Raw genomic sequence first — 13,637 nt, 5'->3', positions numbered from 1 at the left:
TTTGTTTGGGGTTTTTTTTGGTCTAAATGTTATGGGTTTTTTCTAATCCATTTCCTGCACTACACTGCTTTATCAATTTATTACCTTCTGTAAGCAAGGGGGTAAAAAAAACCTGAGAAATCATAGTGAGCAATGACTTCACAGTCTTCCTTCAGTTTGGGGGTGTTTTTTTGGGAGAGGAGGGTGCAATACAACTGCAGCTATATCTGAAGCATTTGATGTGTGAGAAGTGTAATTCCCATCCTGTGCTGCCAATGGCACAGTTAAAGCCATTGGCAGTGGTGTGGCCAAGGCGCCACCTGAAATACAGGCCATGCCACCAGAAGAACATTTTTGCTCTTTTGAAAAGACACAAACTGTGGCTTTTCTTACCCTAACTGATAGTTTTCATTGTAAACAATTATAACTTTAAAGGCTATAGGCATGAGCGGGGGAGCTCTGTTTTATTCCTAAGAAATTACTTATCCTGGTGTAAGGAAACAATATTTTAGCAATGAATTTCATGGGTATACTTCAGAGCTAGTAGAGGGAATACACAATTCTTTTCCCTTCCCCTGCCCTTATTCATCCTGTTGCCTTTAATATCAGTAGAATGAAAACCTAGGATTTGAGGATTCTGTTAATCTGTTTTTGAGTATGAATTCAGGATAATGCACAGATTGATTCTGTGGAAGATAAAGTGCCCTTCAAGTGACCCTACTGTGGATTTTCTGTCTTTCTTTCAATACTTTATACAACCTTTAGATTATGGCAGCCTGAATTACTGTATGCTGCCCACAAAGTGCTTAGTTCTGCAGCTGTCAGTAGGCATTGTTAAAAAAAAATAAATTAAAAAACCCAAACAAACAAAAACAAACCCAAAAAACAAAACACACAAAGGACAAATTTTTATTTTCTGCACTGCGGGTCTCCTAAGCATTTGAAAAATCCTCTAGTCAGCAACCACAGCGTGTTATGCAGTGCACCTTATAATGGCATGCGTACAGCTTTCTGGGTTAATATTGATCCAGCAGTTACAGCCGAGAAAGGTAATTATTTAACACATTTTTGCATTCTTCCCTGTCTTGGTAGAGGAAGATGAATGTGCCAAACCAGACAATGGTGGCTGTGAGCAGCGCTGTGTAAATACTCTGGGCAGTTACCAGTGCGCCTGTGATCCTGGATATGAACTTGGTCCTGACAAAAAGAGTTGTGAAGGTACAGTGTGTTGATGTCTTATGGGCTCTTCAAGCTTGCAGGGTGCCATTGCTTGAATGAAATGTTGCACGTTTCATATGCTCTGTCCTAGCAGTGTGAGATCTAGGCAGTCCAACCCGGAAAACCAAGTGCTCCCTTTTTAGTAGTGGTGCCAGAGCAATGTCTGCCTGCAGCAGTCATGTTCATCCAGTGTCTCTCAGCAGTTTAGCTTTGTAGATTTTGCTATTAGTTTATCAGGAACAATGCAAAGCAGGACTTCATACTACTTACTACATTATTCATACTCACTAAAGTAAAGTCTACCATTTTGCATAAGGAGACAATTAATTACTAGTGGAGTAATGCGCCACTGTCTCAGAATCAGAGTATTTAACAAGCCCTCTGGCTGGGGTGTGCCTGGGAAATGGCAGATCTAAAAAGCAGGTTCCATTATTCTACCTCAAAGTTCAGAGAAATCATTCTCACTCCTACTCAGATTGTGGACTTTTCTTGCTGGAAACAAATTCTACTTCTCAGGGTGAGAAAAGTGTGTTCAAATAATCATCTGGAGAAATAAAAATCTGGTAAGTGGAAGTCTGTAAATATAGGATTGAACTTTTGCATTCTATGCATATTTCATATGAAAGGAAAGAAACATAAGCTCTTGATCATTATGCACCAATTATTGTTTGGTTTTTATTCATAGACACCAATAAGGGATAGCACAAATTTATTCTTAGCTTATCTGTTTGATCAGTAAAAAGAAAATAGAAAAGGAATACCTCTCTTGTGCTCAAATAGTAGGGTAACTCTCACGAAACAAGTCCCTTCAAACACTGCAGTGCAGTGTAGAGCAAAAACCCTGAGCTATCCCTTCAAGTGTATATGTAATTGTTCCATGTCAGGTGGCACTCACTGTATATTGATAGTATGTGGGATGGCTGAACTAAAATCACTATCTAGTCACAGTGAGCTTTATGTATTAATTATAGTTTGGGCCTTTGAGGGCTGAGCTAGATGTATTAATTCACTCATGATGCCGGAGCAGAAGTTAGAAACTTTGCCCTATGCTTCACTGCAGTGTTGACAAGCACAGAAATTTGTTTCATGGTCTTCTAATCCAAGTCTCCTCCAATGGCAACATGTTAGAAACCTTTAAGTTTTGGTTTGTTGTGGGTTTTTTTCAGTATTTCCACATTTTCCACCATTGCCTCAACAATCCATAGAACAACATTCAAAAGCAGAAATCAAAATCTGGCAGTAGTTGTCCTGATCCAGACTGTATCATTTGAGGGGACATCTTGTGTCATCTGAGTGCAGTCTCTAAATCTAAGTCTGGTGTTTTTTGATACACTGCGGTGTACCCCAGGGTCTCAGTCCACCTACCCCCCCTCAGATTACCTTTACATGTATACCTAGAAGCATGCTGCATGGAAAGCCAGGGGCCAGGAGGAACACTGGTGTGTGTCTGGGTTGAAAAAATGAACCTTGACACAGTAACTGGAGAGTTCTCCCAGCTGTGTTAGATGAAGTAGATGGACCATGTGAGATCATCAGCTAGATAGGAATAGCCAGTTTGTAAAGCATTCAGTGTAAGCAGAGAGCAGTTGAGTAAAGCTTTCCCCCCACCCCCAGCTCTTTGGAAAGAGATTTGTGTATGATTTCCAGTGCTGCCATAGTGCTGTAATGGTATCAGTGTAGCAGAGTGTGATCAAAAACCTCTGCAAATCCCATTACTTTCCTTTTTTATATATAAAAAAATTACACGGATGGAAAAGATTAATGAGTTTATCCCTTTCTAGCTGAACTGCATTCACATAGTATGGTATTTTTTTGTTGTATGGACGTCTCTATTTGGCATATGTTTGGAAATAATGGGCATTTTCTCTATTACTTGAACATCTGTACTTCAACAAAAGTAATTGTGACTGAAGTGTACATGATCGCTATTCCATAGAAGTGGCCCTATCTGGTAGATTGTGGGAGGCATATACAGCTGTATGGGCTGAGACAGGTAGAACTGAGTCTGTATCAATAATCAAAGAGAGAAACTGGGGAAATGCAAAATGCATCTTGAGTAGTCTGTCTGTCAGAAGAGGGGTGGTCAAGGTCCTGGGGAGGGAGGTGAGGTCAGAGGACTTGCATGGGAAAGGCTGTGAGAGAATAACCAGAGTCTCTGGAGGGAAAGGAAAAGAATGAATATGATAACGCCTTGTGTAATCCTGAAACTTATCTCTGTCCACAAACCTGCAAGCTGTTCAAGATAGAAGCTGTCTCTTTGTCTTTGTTTGCACCATGAATGATAAAACAAGATTCTGATTAGTCTGTCTGGGCAATACAGCAGTATAAGTAATGAGAGGACTGATTCTTCCCAGAGTGCTTCTGTTTACAGTAAAACATGGTTTCAGTCAAAAAATGATGCTCTCTTTTAATTTTACAGCTGCTTGTGGAGGACTCCTGACAAAGCTAAATGGGACTATAACCACACCAGGGTGGCCCAAAGAGTATCCTCCAAACAAAAACTGTGTGTGGCAGGTGGTCGCCCCAACGCAGTACCGAATTTCAATGAAGTTCGAGTTTTTTGAGTTAGAAGGAAACGAAGTAAGTAACTGTGTACAAAGAGCTGCACAATCTGTTACATGCTGAAGAGTTTTGCAAGCATTTGAAAATAGATATCGTCTTATAAAACCCTTGCTGACCTTTCATATGCTGACAATAAGCATAGATATTCTTGTTTTCGTTTTGGGACTGTTTCTGGATTCTTTCAAAACAAACACGGAGAGAATAGCTCTCTTTTACATATCATCTAAATGTATATGCATTACAAGAAATTTAAAAAAAATGTTCTCTGCTGAGTCTCAGCTGACTTTTTTTATCAACAAAGTAAAACAGAGCAAATGGGGCTGAGGAGTATTGGAAAGAATTCAAGAGAAGAAAATCTGGAGAAACCAAATCATCTTTACAGGCTGACTACAAAGAATACACATAAGCTGTGGTTAGTAATGGAGTGAGGGAGCGTTTAAATCACTCACAAGTATCTCATTGGGGGAATATTTTAAAACAAGCAGTACCAGAAATAAGGCACAATAGAATTGCAGCAGTTTTGGAGCTAGGCAGCCCCCAGAGGCATGGGGGATCTTATCCCCAGGCAGGAGGAGAGACAGGGCAGAGGCCTCCATGTAGTAAAGGATGCTCCTTATAGCTTTAAACAAAGTGATGGGGGTTACAATAGGCTTTTTTTCATGAGAAACATAAAATACAGGATTCAACATCAACTTTTCAGCCTTTGTTCTGCTTAGTAGATACTTCTCTGTGACAACACTGAGTTCCCCTGTCACACTCCAGCCATAATGTGCTGTAGCCATTGAGTTTCTGTGCATGTTCCTCACATGGCATTAAAGATGCAAATCCCAGGATGTTATTTCTCACTAAACAAATTTGTAGCAACATATATTGGTATAAAGATGGCCTGTCTTTTGGGCATGGGATTTAAAGGGGCAAAACCTGCATTTTAATTTATAACTAAGAATCAAACTAAACATGCCTTCTGTGAGATTTTTTTTTTTCCTCTAGTATTTGGAGTGGGTTCTAAAGTCTATGAAATTCCAACTTTCAAGGATATATATGTTACATTCATGCTCTGCTATAGTTATTACTAGAACTGAAAGAGATATAAAAACTTAAAAATTCCAGAGAATTAGAATTTTGAACAAATCATAGTTTTCTTTCTCACACTTTCTTGGTACTTAGGATTTGCAAGGAAAACACCTGGGGTATGATGAAGTTAAATCAACAGTTAAATCATACAAGATATGTAACTTAAGCAGATTCAAAAAACTTAAATGTTTTTCAACATTCAGAACTTCAGTTTGATCATCTCCTGTGCTGCTAAATCTTAGCTTTATACTGTTAAAAGGTAGCACTAAGGATGTGAAAATCAGAAGAAACATCTGGAAAATTCTAATATATTGTCTGAGTGCAGACAAAAAACGTATACATTTATCAAGTACTCTAATTATTTTTTCCTCATAGGAGCTCCATTTAAGGCCAAATTTAATATCTCTTTTCCACTATTACGATTTTAGTATTTTACCTTTATGTTTTATGTTTAGCTTGTAAAATTTTTTTTTAACACAGTATAGTATAGAGAAAGTTAGACCTACCTGATTTACATTTCATTTCTAATCTAAGGCTATGAAACCATAAAAAAATCACCACTATTATATTGTTATTATATTATAAGTAGTGACCTGTATTTGAAAATCACATGCATTATTATGAATTTATCTTCCAGTAATATAAATCAGCATGTGTCAGTAGGTCTAGTTTTATGAATCTTTGTGTTCTTTATATTGTATAAAATTAGTTGCAACTGAATTAGTCACTTTCTGACTCTACAATATATGGAAATTATTCCAGTAAAAATAAAAATTTAATCTACGTCTTCAGTGTATTATATTAGAAGCAATTGGAAATGTTGACACTTTTTCCTAGGGAGAGAGGAAAAACAAATGCCAAAACATCCTTTTCTATTGTTCCCTTCCAGTTTCTCTGACAATTCTTTTTTGCCTAGAAATTATGATTTATCAAATACAGCTTGGATTTAATGGACAATATAAGCTCTGTATGAATCCTCCTGGCTATTGTTTTTTCTTAAGCTATTAATTGCAGACAACTGGGACATTTTTGATTAAATGATTGATAGTTGAGTCTAAGAAGCTTAAAAGTTTTTGGGTGGAAGGCTTTAGGGTGGCCAAGGGATTATGCATTGAAAGTATTATCATGAGTAGTAGGCCTTGCATAAGGCTTTTTTATTACATTATTTTACTTTATTTTTAACCTTTTAATGAAAATGGCATGCATCATGCATTGAAATTATAGCTAGGCTACTATTAAAGAACAATGTATGGTTTTAACACTGCAGATTTATATATTTGTAAATAAATTCATAAGTCTTAAATACATTATGTTAAAAAGTTACCTTGTAAGTTTCTAAGTGAAAATTAATTTTTTAAAAAATCTGTGAGATGCAAGCAGTAGAAAGTTTTTAGGTTCAAGGTATGTGGTTTATAACAAACAAATAGGTATCATTTTTAGGGTGACTGTTTCCAGATTTTAGTTTACTGTCAATGGAACATTCACTTTTTAGATTAAATAAAAATGCTACTAAGCATCTTGAAATTTAGACATGAAATACAGATGAGTATCTATAAAAACATCATACTGAATGTAATTCATAGCATAGTTATGTGTCAGTGACCTAAAAATGTCTTACATAAAATCATTGAATGTTTGGAAGAATTTACAAATGTTTTCAGAGTCGGGGAAAGTGAAAAGGATATTATTCATGTATTATTAAGCACCATATACCAATCAGAGTTCTGACATTTGCAAACAATTTCATGCTTTTATTTTGATTAGACAAAATTTTTTCTTTTCTTTCTGTTCTCAGGTTTGCAAGTATGATTATGTAGAGATTCGTAGTGGCCTTTCTTCTGATTCTAAGCTACACGGTAAATTCTGTGGTACAGAAGTGCCTGAAGTTATCACCTCTCAGTACAACAACATGCGAATTGAGTTCCGATCTGACAATACTGTGTCAAAAAAGGGCTTCAAGGCACACTTCTTCTCAGGTATAGAAAATTACTCTTGTACACCTACAAGTGTGTCTGGGTGTCCACTGACTAGGTGGAGCGAACACTCTCTTGGTATGAAAATGATTGGCTTTTCTGTTTATGGCTTTCCTGATAGCTTTGAATTTGTTTTATTTATATAAGCATAAACCCTTCTTCTGTTTTAAAATACCCTTCTGAATTATAATGTCTGTAGAAAACACATTGAACATATATATATGTATATTTATATATTGAAATAACAGCAGAGGCAAATAAACTTTGTGAGATACAGAGGAAGAAAATAAATTTACTGTATTCCTGCATTTTTATTAGATTTCTTTTATCCCAAGTTTTGTTGCTATTTTTTTCAAATCCCAGTTGTAATATGATACCAGTTGCGTATTGTGTACACTTGTATTTTTTTCTACTCAGGTCTCTTAATATATTCCATTTGTTGGGAAATTACCACTGTGCTACAACATTTGTTTAACATTATGGGTACTTCTGTGCCAAAATTTGCACTTCTTAATGTTTTGCAGAAGAACAGAGTTTAAGATCTTGCTCTTGCAAAAATCTGTGTCTTTTTATTTACGAGTGTAGTTTTACTGAAGCAGATCAGAGTGCTGGAAGTTTATATCATATCAGGACATATACTCTTGAATAAAATTAGACATGAGTGAAGCTTAAGATGTGAGGAAATATTTGCACAGCAGTGGTCTCTGCAATTACCCATTGAGACTAGAATACAGTAATCTGACTGTGGAAGGATACCACTCGGTGTTTGTACAGAAATTCTGCTTTGTGCTATTCCTATGTGTTTACACACACACACATATGGATAGGTATGTTACCTTGTGTAAAACAAAACAAAAAAACAATCCCATCTGCCCACTTCCCTAAACTGGTTGTCAAATAGAAGAATTTGGGAGTTGAATTGTGCCCCAGGTTGTTTTGAATCTCTGAATCTAGGGAATCCTTAGCATGCAGTAAAATATGTTACCATTATGAGCCATTTTTTGCTAAAATATTTTATGGAAACTGAAATGAAATTATATTTAATTGGTTACTGTTAATAACTCATCATTATGACTAGGTAAAAAGAATCTGTATAATGTATAAGTGAGGTGGTTTGGAAAGGGAAAAATAACTGTTAAGACAAACATTTTACACTTTGAATGTTTGTTATTATGACTATTTGTTGTTTTTATTAAACCATTATGAAAGATGAAAGGAGGTCTTTCATCTCATGCAAAGACATTAACAAACATTTTATCTCCTTCAAAGTATATTTTTTTTCTAGTAGTCACATTTCTCTGGTCACACAGATGCATCTTTACATACAGTAACAGTTTTTACTTTAAAATTTATTGTTTACATTAGCAAGAAGCTTTTTAGATTTACTTTTATTTGTAGTAAAAACGTGTGTGTGCACAGAGCTTCTTCCTAGAAGAAACACTTCCTGAAAACTCTTACTCAACAAGTTATTTTATGTAGGCCCAGTAATTGTCACGTATTTTGACTTTTTACAGAAATAAGGATTGATACGTTCAAGTTCTAAAATCTGCAGATGAAGTTTGTTAAATCGTTTCAAGATCTATAGAGCTATGCCACATAAGATTGGCAATGATGGCTTTGTAATTTGTGTAAGTTCTGTGGTTCAGAAGTTGTGTTTTCTGGACTTTCTGAACATTTATAAATTTATAGTCAGTTAAATTTTGGTTTTCTTTAAAGTGATAGTTTATCTTCATGTATCTACTTATTTATTTTATTCGTTGCTTAAATGATTTTTTTTTACTATTATGAATGGGTTCTAGGAAGAAATCACACCAATGCTGTATCTTGGGGAAAGACTAGACTATAAATCATAGAGTACAAAGCATCAGCTTGTAATCTTTCAGAACTATTGTTCCTCTTGTATTTTTCAGTTCTGGATGAAATTTTCTTACCTTTCCCCCACAAGGTGAAAACAGGGTTTTCCTGGTAATTGAAAAAAAAAGAAATTTAAAAGACATCATTGATCACCAGAAACAATTAATCAGGAATAAATTTGAATGGATGTGATTTTTTAATTAATAGAAATGTGTGATCTGTCCTTGATATAATATATATCTAATCTCTTTCCAAAAAAAGAGATAATTTGACGTAAATAGTCTTTGATTCTATAAGCATAGAAATTTACTGAATGTTTCATAATGCATTTTTGCCATAATCTCTTCTCTTGTTTCACATGAGTCCAAATACTTTGTATTTTACTTTTATTCTTTCTCAGTTCTCTTCTAGTTTTTCTAATTTTTAGCAGATTCTATTCTGCTAAGTTACCTTTCTCCATTTAAAATATTTGACAATTTTTTAATGCTTGAAACAAGTCAAACTTCCGAACTTAAAAGTATCTAGAAAGAGGATGACATCTTCAAATAATTCATCAGACAAAAACCTTAGGGCTGTCAGAAAACACGGAGACTTTCTTACCCCTGAATTCCTTAATATAGGCATAACAGGCTATTGAAATACCAATGAAGAACAGACCTGAGACTTCAAGCAGTTTGACTTTTGGGAGTTGGTAACTGATAACTTTTCAGCTGATGAAATGTAGGGGGGTTGTCTGTTTTATATATATGTATGCATAGATATTAGTCTTCAGAATGCAATAATTTTAGAATGGTATCTGGATAGAAATGCTTAGTTACTTGCTGGAGGCATTTACCCATTTTATTAATTAAATCACAATAATATGTGTAAACAGTTATAAAGACATATATCATGGAAAAAAATGTAATGAGTAAAACACTCTCTTGCAGTCTATTCACCAATAAAGGGCATTAGCAATGCTCAGCAAGAGAGAAATGTGGATATGTCAGATTAGTGTGAAGATTAGGAACTGTAATATGTTCCCCAAACACAGCCAAAGAATTTCTCGTTGTTTTTTTTTTCTAACTCTTTTGGTGGTGAATTCTCTGGCCACAGCTAGAGCTGAGAAAGCATGGCCCAGCTCCAGCTTAGAAGACAGAAAGCAGTTTTGGGGTGGTTGAAACCTACTGTGATAAACTGTGAAAGCAAACAGTGACATAGGGCAACTGATGACCTGCATTAGTAAGGTATTTATGTTGATACAAGACAACATGTAATTACATTTTTGGCTGTAAAATAGTGTTAACAGCCAGACAGGTGCTACTAGAAAGTGAGAAAAACTTTTTTTTCCAATATTTTGTAAAATTTTTATTTGATGGGACAGTTCTGAAAAAAGCTCAGTTGGGAGCTGTTGCAGGGATCTAGCTGATCTACAGAGGCACTATTGTATATTTATAATCAAGTTTATTGGATAAAGAGAGGAAACTAGGAAGTAATGATATATTAATTTTTTAAACACTTTTAATATATGGTTTTGGAATTGGATAAATTAAATAAATAAATTAAATAAATAAATAATAACGCTTTGAGTAATTGAGGTTTTATTCTTCTGTCTTTTTCTGTCTTCTTCTGTCTCTCTCTTCTGCTTTTGTTACAAGACCTAGCAGTCAGTCCCTGCAGGATCTAGCAATCTGCTGGGCCTATAAGACTAGGGGAGTATAAAATAATGCCAAGAAGATAATAATAATAACAATGTATGTTAAAAAAATCCACCCTCTTTATTTTTTTTCCATGATCTTTCTGAGAAGATAACCTAAGGATCAGTGATAATATGTCATTAAACTGCTTCCCTTTATTATAACTTTCAGAGTTACTTCAGTGTTTTAAATAAACATGATTTTTTACGTGATCATTCAAAACATACATGATGCTTGATGAAATAAAGTTTGTTGGGACATTTTTTCTTGGGTGATGACTCACTGAGCAATTAAAAAGAAAAAGCTAGAATGTTTCTAGCCTTGAGCACAAACTCATCTCTGGTGCCATCCTGGTACATTTTTTTCCACAGACAAGAAAGCTGCCTGCAAAGAGAAAATTTTTGTTTTTGAATCTTGCGAGGATTTGATACAGGTCCCTACAGGCCGAGTACGTATTATTCACAGACTGGTGGCCTCTGAGGGTCTCAGAGGTACGACCATTTGTCCTCTGAATGATGCAATCTAACATTTTGTTGAGAATGGATCTTTCCCTCTTCTGAGTACTGAAATGAGAAAAGAAAGAAAGTATCCATTCAAAACCGGAGGGGGGGACTCATTTCCATCTGTCAGCATAACAAATGGCTTTGTTTTTACATGGCAAAACATTTGTTCTTGGAACTAATACAGACTAATTGTTATTTTCATGAATTTTGAAACTGGGCAATCAATTTGACAGAAAGTCTGTCCTTAGTTATGAAGTGTGAGGAAGGCTTGTTCAACAGTTGCATCCTTGATGAACCATGTACAAGTAATTATTGTAGTTCAAATGTATTCCAAAAGTTCTCGTTTCTACCTTCTGTCCATTATTTTATTCAGAGGAGATCCAACATGGGACTGTTTGCTTTCTGCACTTGTCTTATTAGAGATTATTTTACAGAATATTTGCACAGCTTGGTGGAAGATGAAAATGAACAGGGCTTTTATTTTGAATTCTTGCACCTACTCTGTATTTGAAAGCCTAACTTGAATGCATTTTGAACTTGCCTTCCTTTCATTTTGTTATTTTGTTGGAAAATTACAAACTAATTTTTAGGAGGAAAAACATTGCAGAGTTTTGTTCGTATTATTTCTAATTTTGCAATTGCTTGTTACTGTTCTTCACTTGCAATGTGGAATTAATTTATGATAGTGCGTGCTTTTGCAAAGGTGAAAGATTATAACTGTGGTTTGAAATTACATAGATTTACTACCTCAGTTTGGACTTGCATTGCAAAGTGCATAAACAGTGTATTGTGGAGCTTTTATGCTTCTTTCATTGTCAAAATGACAACTATAAGTCTCTGAATGTATGATTCTGGGAGGTACCTATGTTTTCAACTGTTTGTTAATCTTCAAATCTGTTCACATTTCTAGAAAGCTTCCAAAAACTTTCAGTGCAAACAGATTTGAGATTTACAGAATGAAATGCAGTGGATACTTGAGTTTGACTTGCAGAATTTATCTATAAATATACATTATCATCATGTATTATATGTAGAAGCTGATTTTTATGGAAAGACCAACGGGTAAAGTGTTGCATTTTGGCAGAGTTGCATACACTTTAGCAGAGGAAGGTGATGTGTATGCAATTACAATGCAGACTTCCTTTGTGTGTTACTAAATATGAGCATCAAAAAGGACAGCGAAAAAAACGCATGAGTAAGACAATGAAAAGAGAATTAAATTATCCAGTGTCTTCTAATCTATAGAAATTCTTATTGTACCTACTAAAGTCTGAAATATCACATTCCCTTGTTTGAAGACAATGTTTGCTGTTTTTCAATGTACATGAGGCTGAAGAGGGTAAATGCTCTGCATTTCAAACCTGTAACAACCAGACACCTGGGATGACCACAGTTTCTTTGCTCTTTTTCCTCCTCTCTTTTGCATGTTGAAATGACACATTGTGTAAAATAGAGGGGTTTAAAATATGTGTGTATTTATACATATAGGCATATATTTTTATATCTAAGAATGTGTGTATATATATGTGTCTATGTGTATATAGTTATATGCATGCACATACATATGTACATGTATGTGTATATAGATGTTAGGAGCAGTCTGCCTTTTTTAAAAGGACCAGCCTAACAGGAACAGCTGAATGACATAGAAGTGTGGCAACTGAAGCCTCTTGTTAGAATGACAGCCTGTTAATCTAGTTTGGCTTTTTTCCATGCAATGAATTTGTAGCTGTTTAATGCAGGTCATATTTCCTCTGCTACTCTCTGCTTTATTTCTAACACACTAAAAGCTCTTTTGAAGGATTATATGTTAATATACAGAACTGCATGTTACATTGTGTATCTTGAACTAACTAATGCCAATTTCTTTTTTTTTAAAAGAAATGTTTTTCTTTTTGTGATGTTCTGTAATGTCCAGATTCATTTAAAGTAAAGTGTCACTTTGCTGGGGGAAAAGAAAATCAACTTATTAGAAAAGTTGATGTGAAATCCTTCTTTTCTTACATGTTTAGTAATGTAGAGGTTGAAGTCTTGTTTGCCCTACGTGTTCCTTTGAACATATCACCATTAAATTGTGGAATTTGCGTGAAGTTGGAATGCTTTATGTGTTGTTTGTAAAGTACACCACCGTTGTTAAGTAAAATAAAAGTTTGGATATTTATGAAACTTTTACCAGCTAGACCACTTGAAAGAGTAAAAACTAGTAACTCTCTTATCTTCTTTGTTCTAGCTTAGGAACTCCCTTAGGAACTAACCCTCATTTTCTAGAAAGACAAGACAGACTCTTTGTGCTGTGGTGTAAGCTTGTAGGCTGAGCAGTGAGTGTCTAGAACTGAGGTACCATGAAACTGCCTTACTGAGAAGAGTGACTGTGCCATAGATTTTCCTTTTCTAGACTCAAACTCTCTGCTCAACGTTTTTCTTTATGGTGACAGGATCTACTGCTGACTGTGATGCTCACTCGACCTTCTTGTGTGTTTTGTAGACAAGGACGAGTGTTCGAAGGACAATGGTGGCTGCCAGCATGAGTGCATCAATACAGTAGGAAGTTATGTTTGCCAGTGCCGAAATGGATTTGTGCTACATGAAAATAAACATGACTGCAAAGAAGGTAAGTAGCAAGATTTTTGAATGGTTGATTACACAACTGCCTTGCAGAAAGCTTTCTGCAGCTCTCCTTTCAAACAAAAGAAAGGGAAAAATATCTTGGTAATGGGTCTTAGACATTTTAGCTTAAGCACTCCAGCACCTCTCCCCTTTCCCATCATCTCCATCCCCAGCATTTGTGTGGGCTGAGT

The 13,637-nt window shown here is 35.3% G+C and overlaps 1 protein-coding gene across 3 annotated transcripts in view; it reads left to right on the top strand.

Annotated features, from left to right (window-relative positions):
- The window catches only part of TLL1 (tolloid like 1), a 130,850-nt gene that overhangs the window by 102,838 nt on the left and 14,375 nt on the right, over nt 1-13,637 (top strand). For all 3 annotated transcript variants that reach the window (XM_050338287.1, XM_050338288.1, XM_050338289.1), the window contains 4 exons: nt 1,072-1,197; nt 3,617-3,777; nt 6,629-6,809; nt 13,325-13,450. In XM_050338287.1, coding sequence (XP_050194244.1) covers nt 1,072-1,197; nt 3,617-3,777; nt 6,629-6,809; nt 13,325-13,450 — 594 coding nt within the window. The remainder of the gene's footprint in view (nt 1-1,071; nt 1,198-3,616; nt 3,778-6,628; nt 6,810-13,324; nt 13,451-13,637) is intronic.

Source organism: Myiozetetes cayanensis, unplaced genomic scaffold (assembly GCF_022539395.1).
Source record: "Myiozetetes cayanensis isolate MyiCay16 unplaced genomic scaffold, myiCay2020 scf7, whole genome shotgun sequence".
In the NCBI taxonomy this organism is placed as follows: domain Eukaryota; kingdom Metazoa; phylum Chordata; class Aves; order Passeriformes; family Tyrannidae; genus Myiozetetes; species Myiozetetes cayanensis.
Note: the sequence above shows the minus strand (reverse complement) of the source record. Positions and strands in the feature narration are given on the sequence as shown.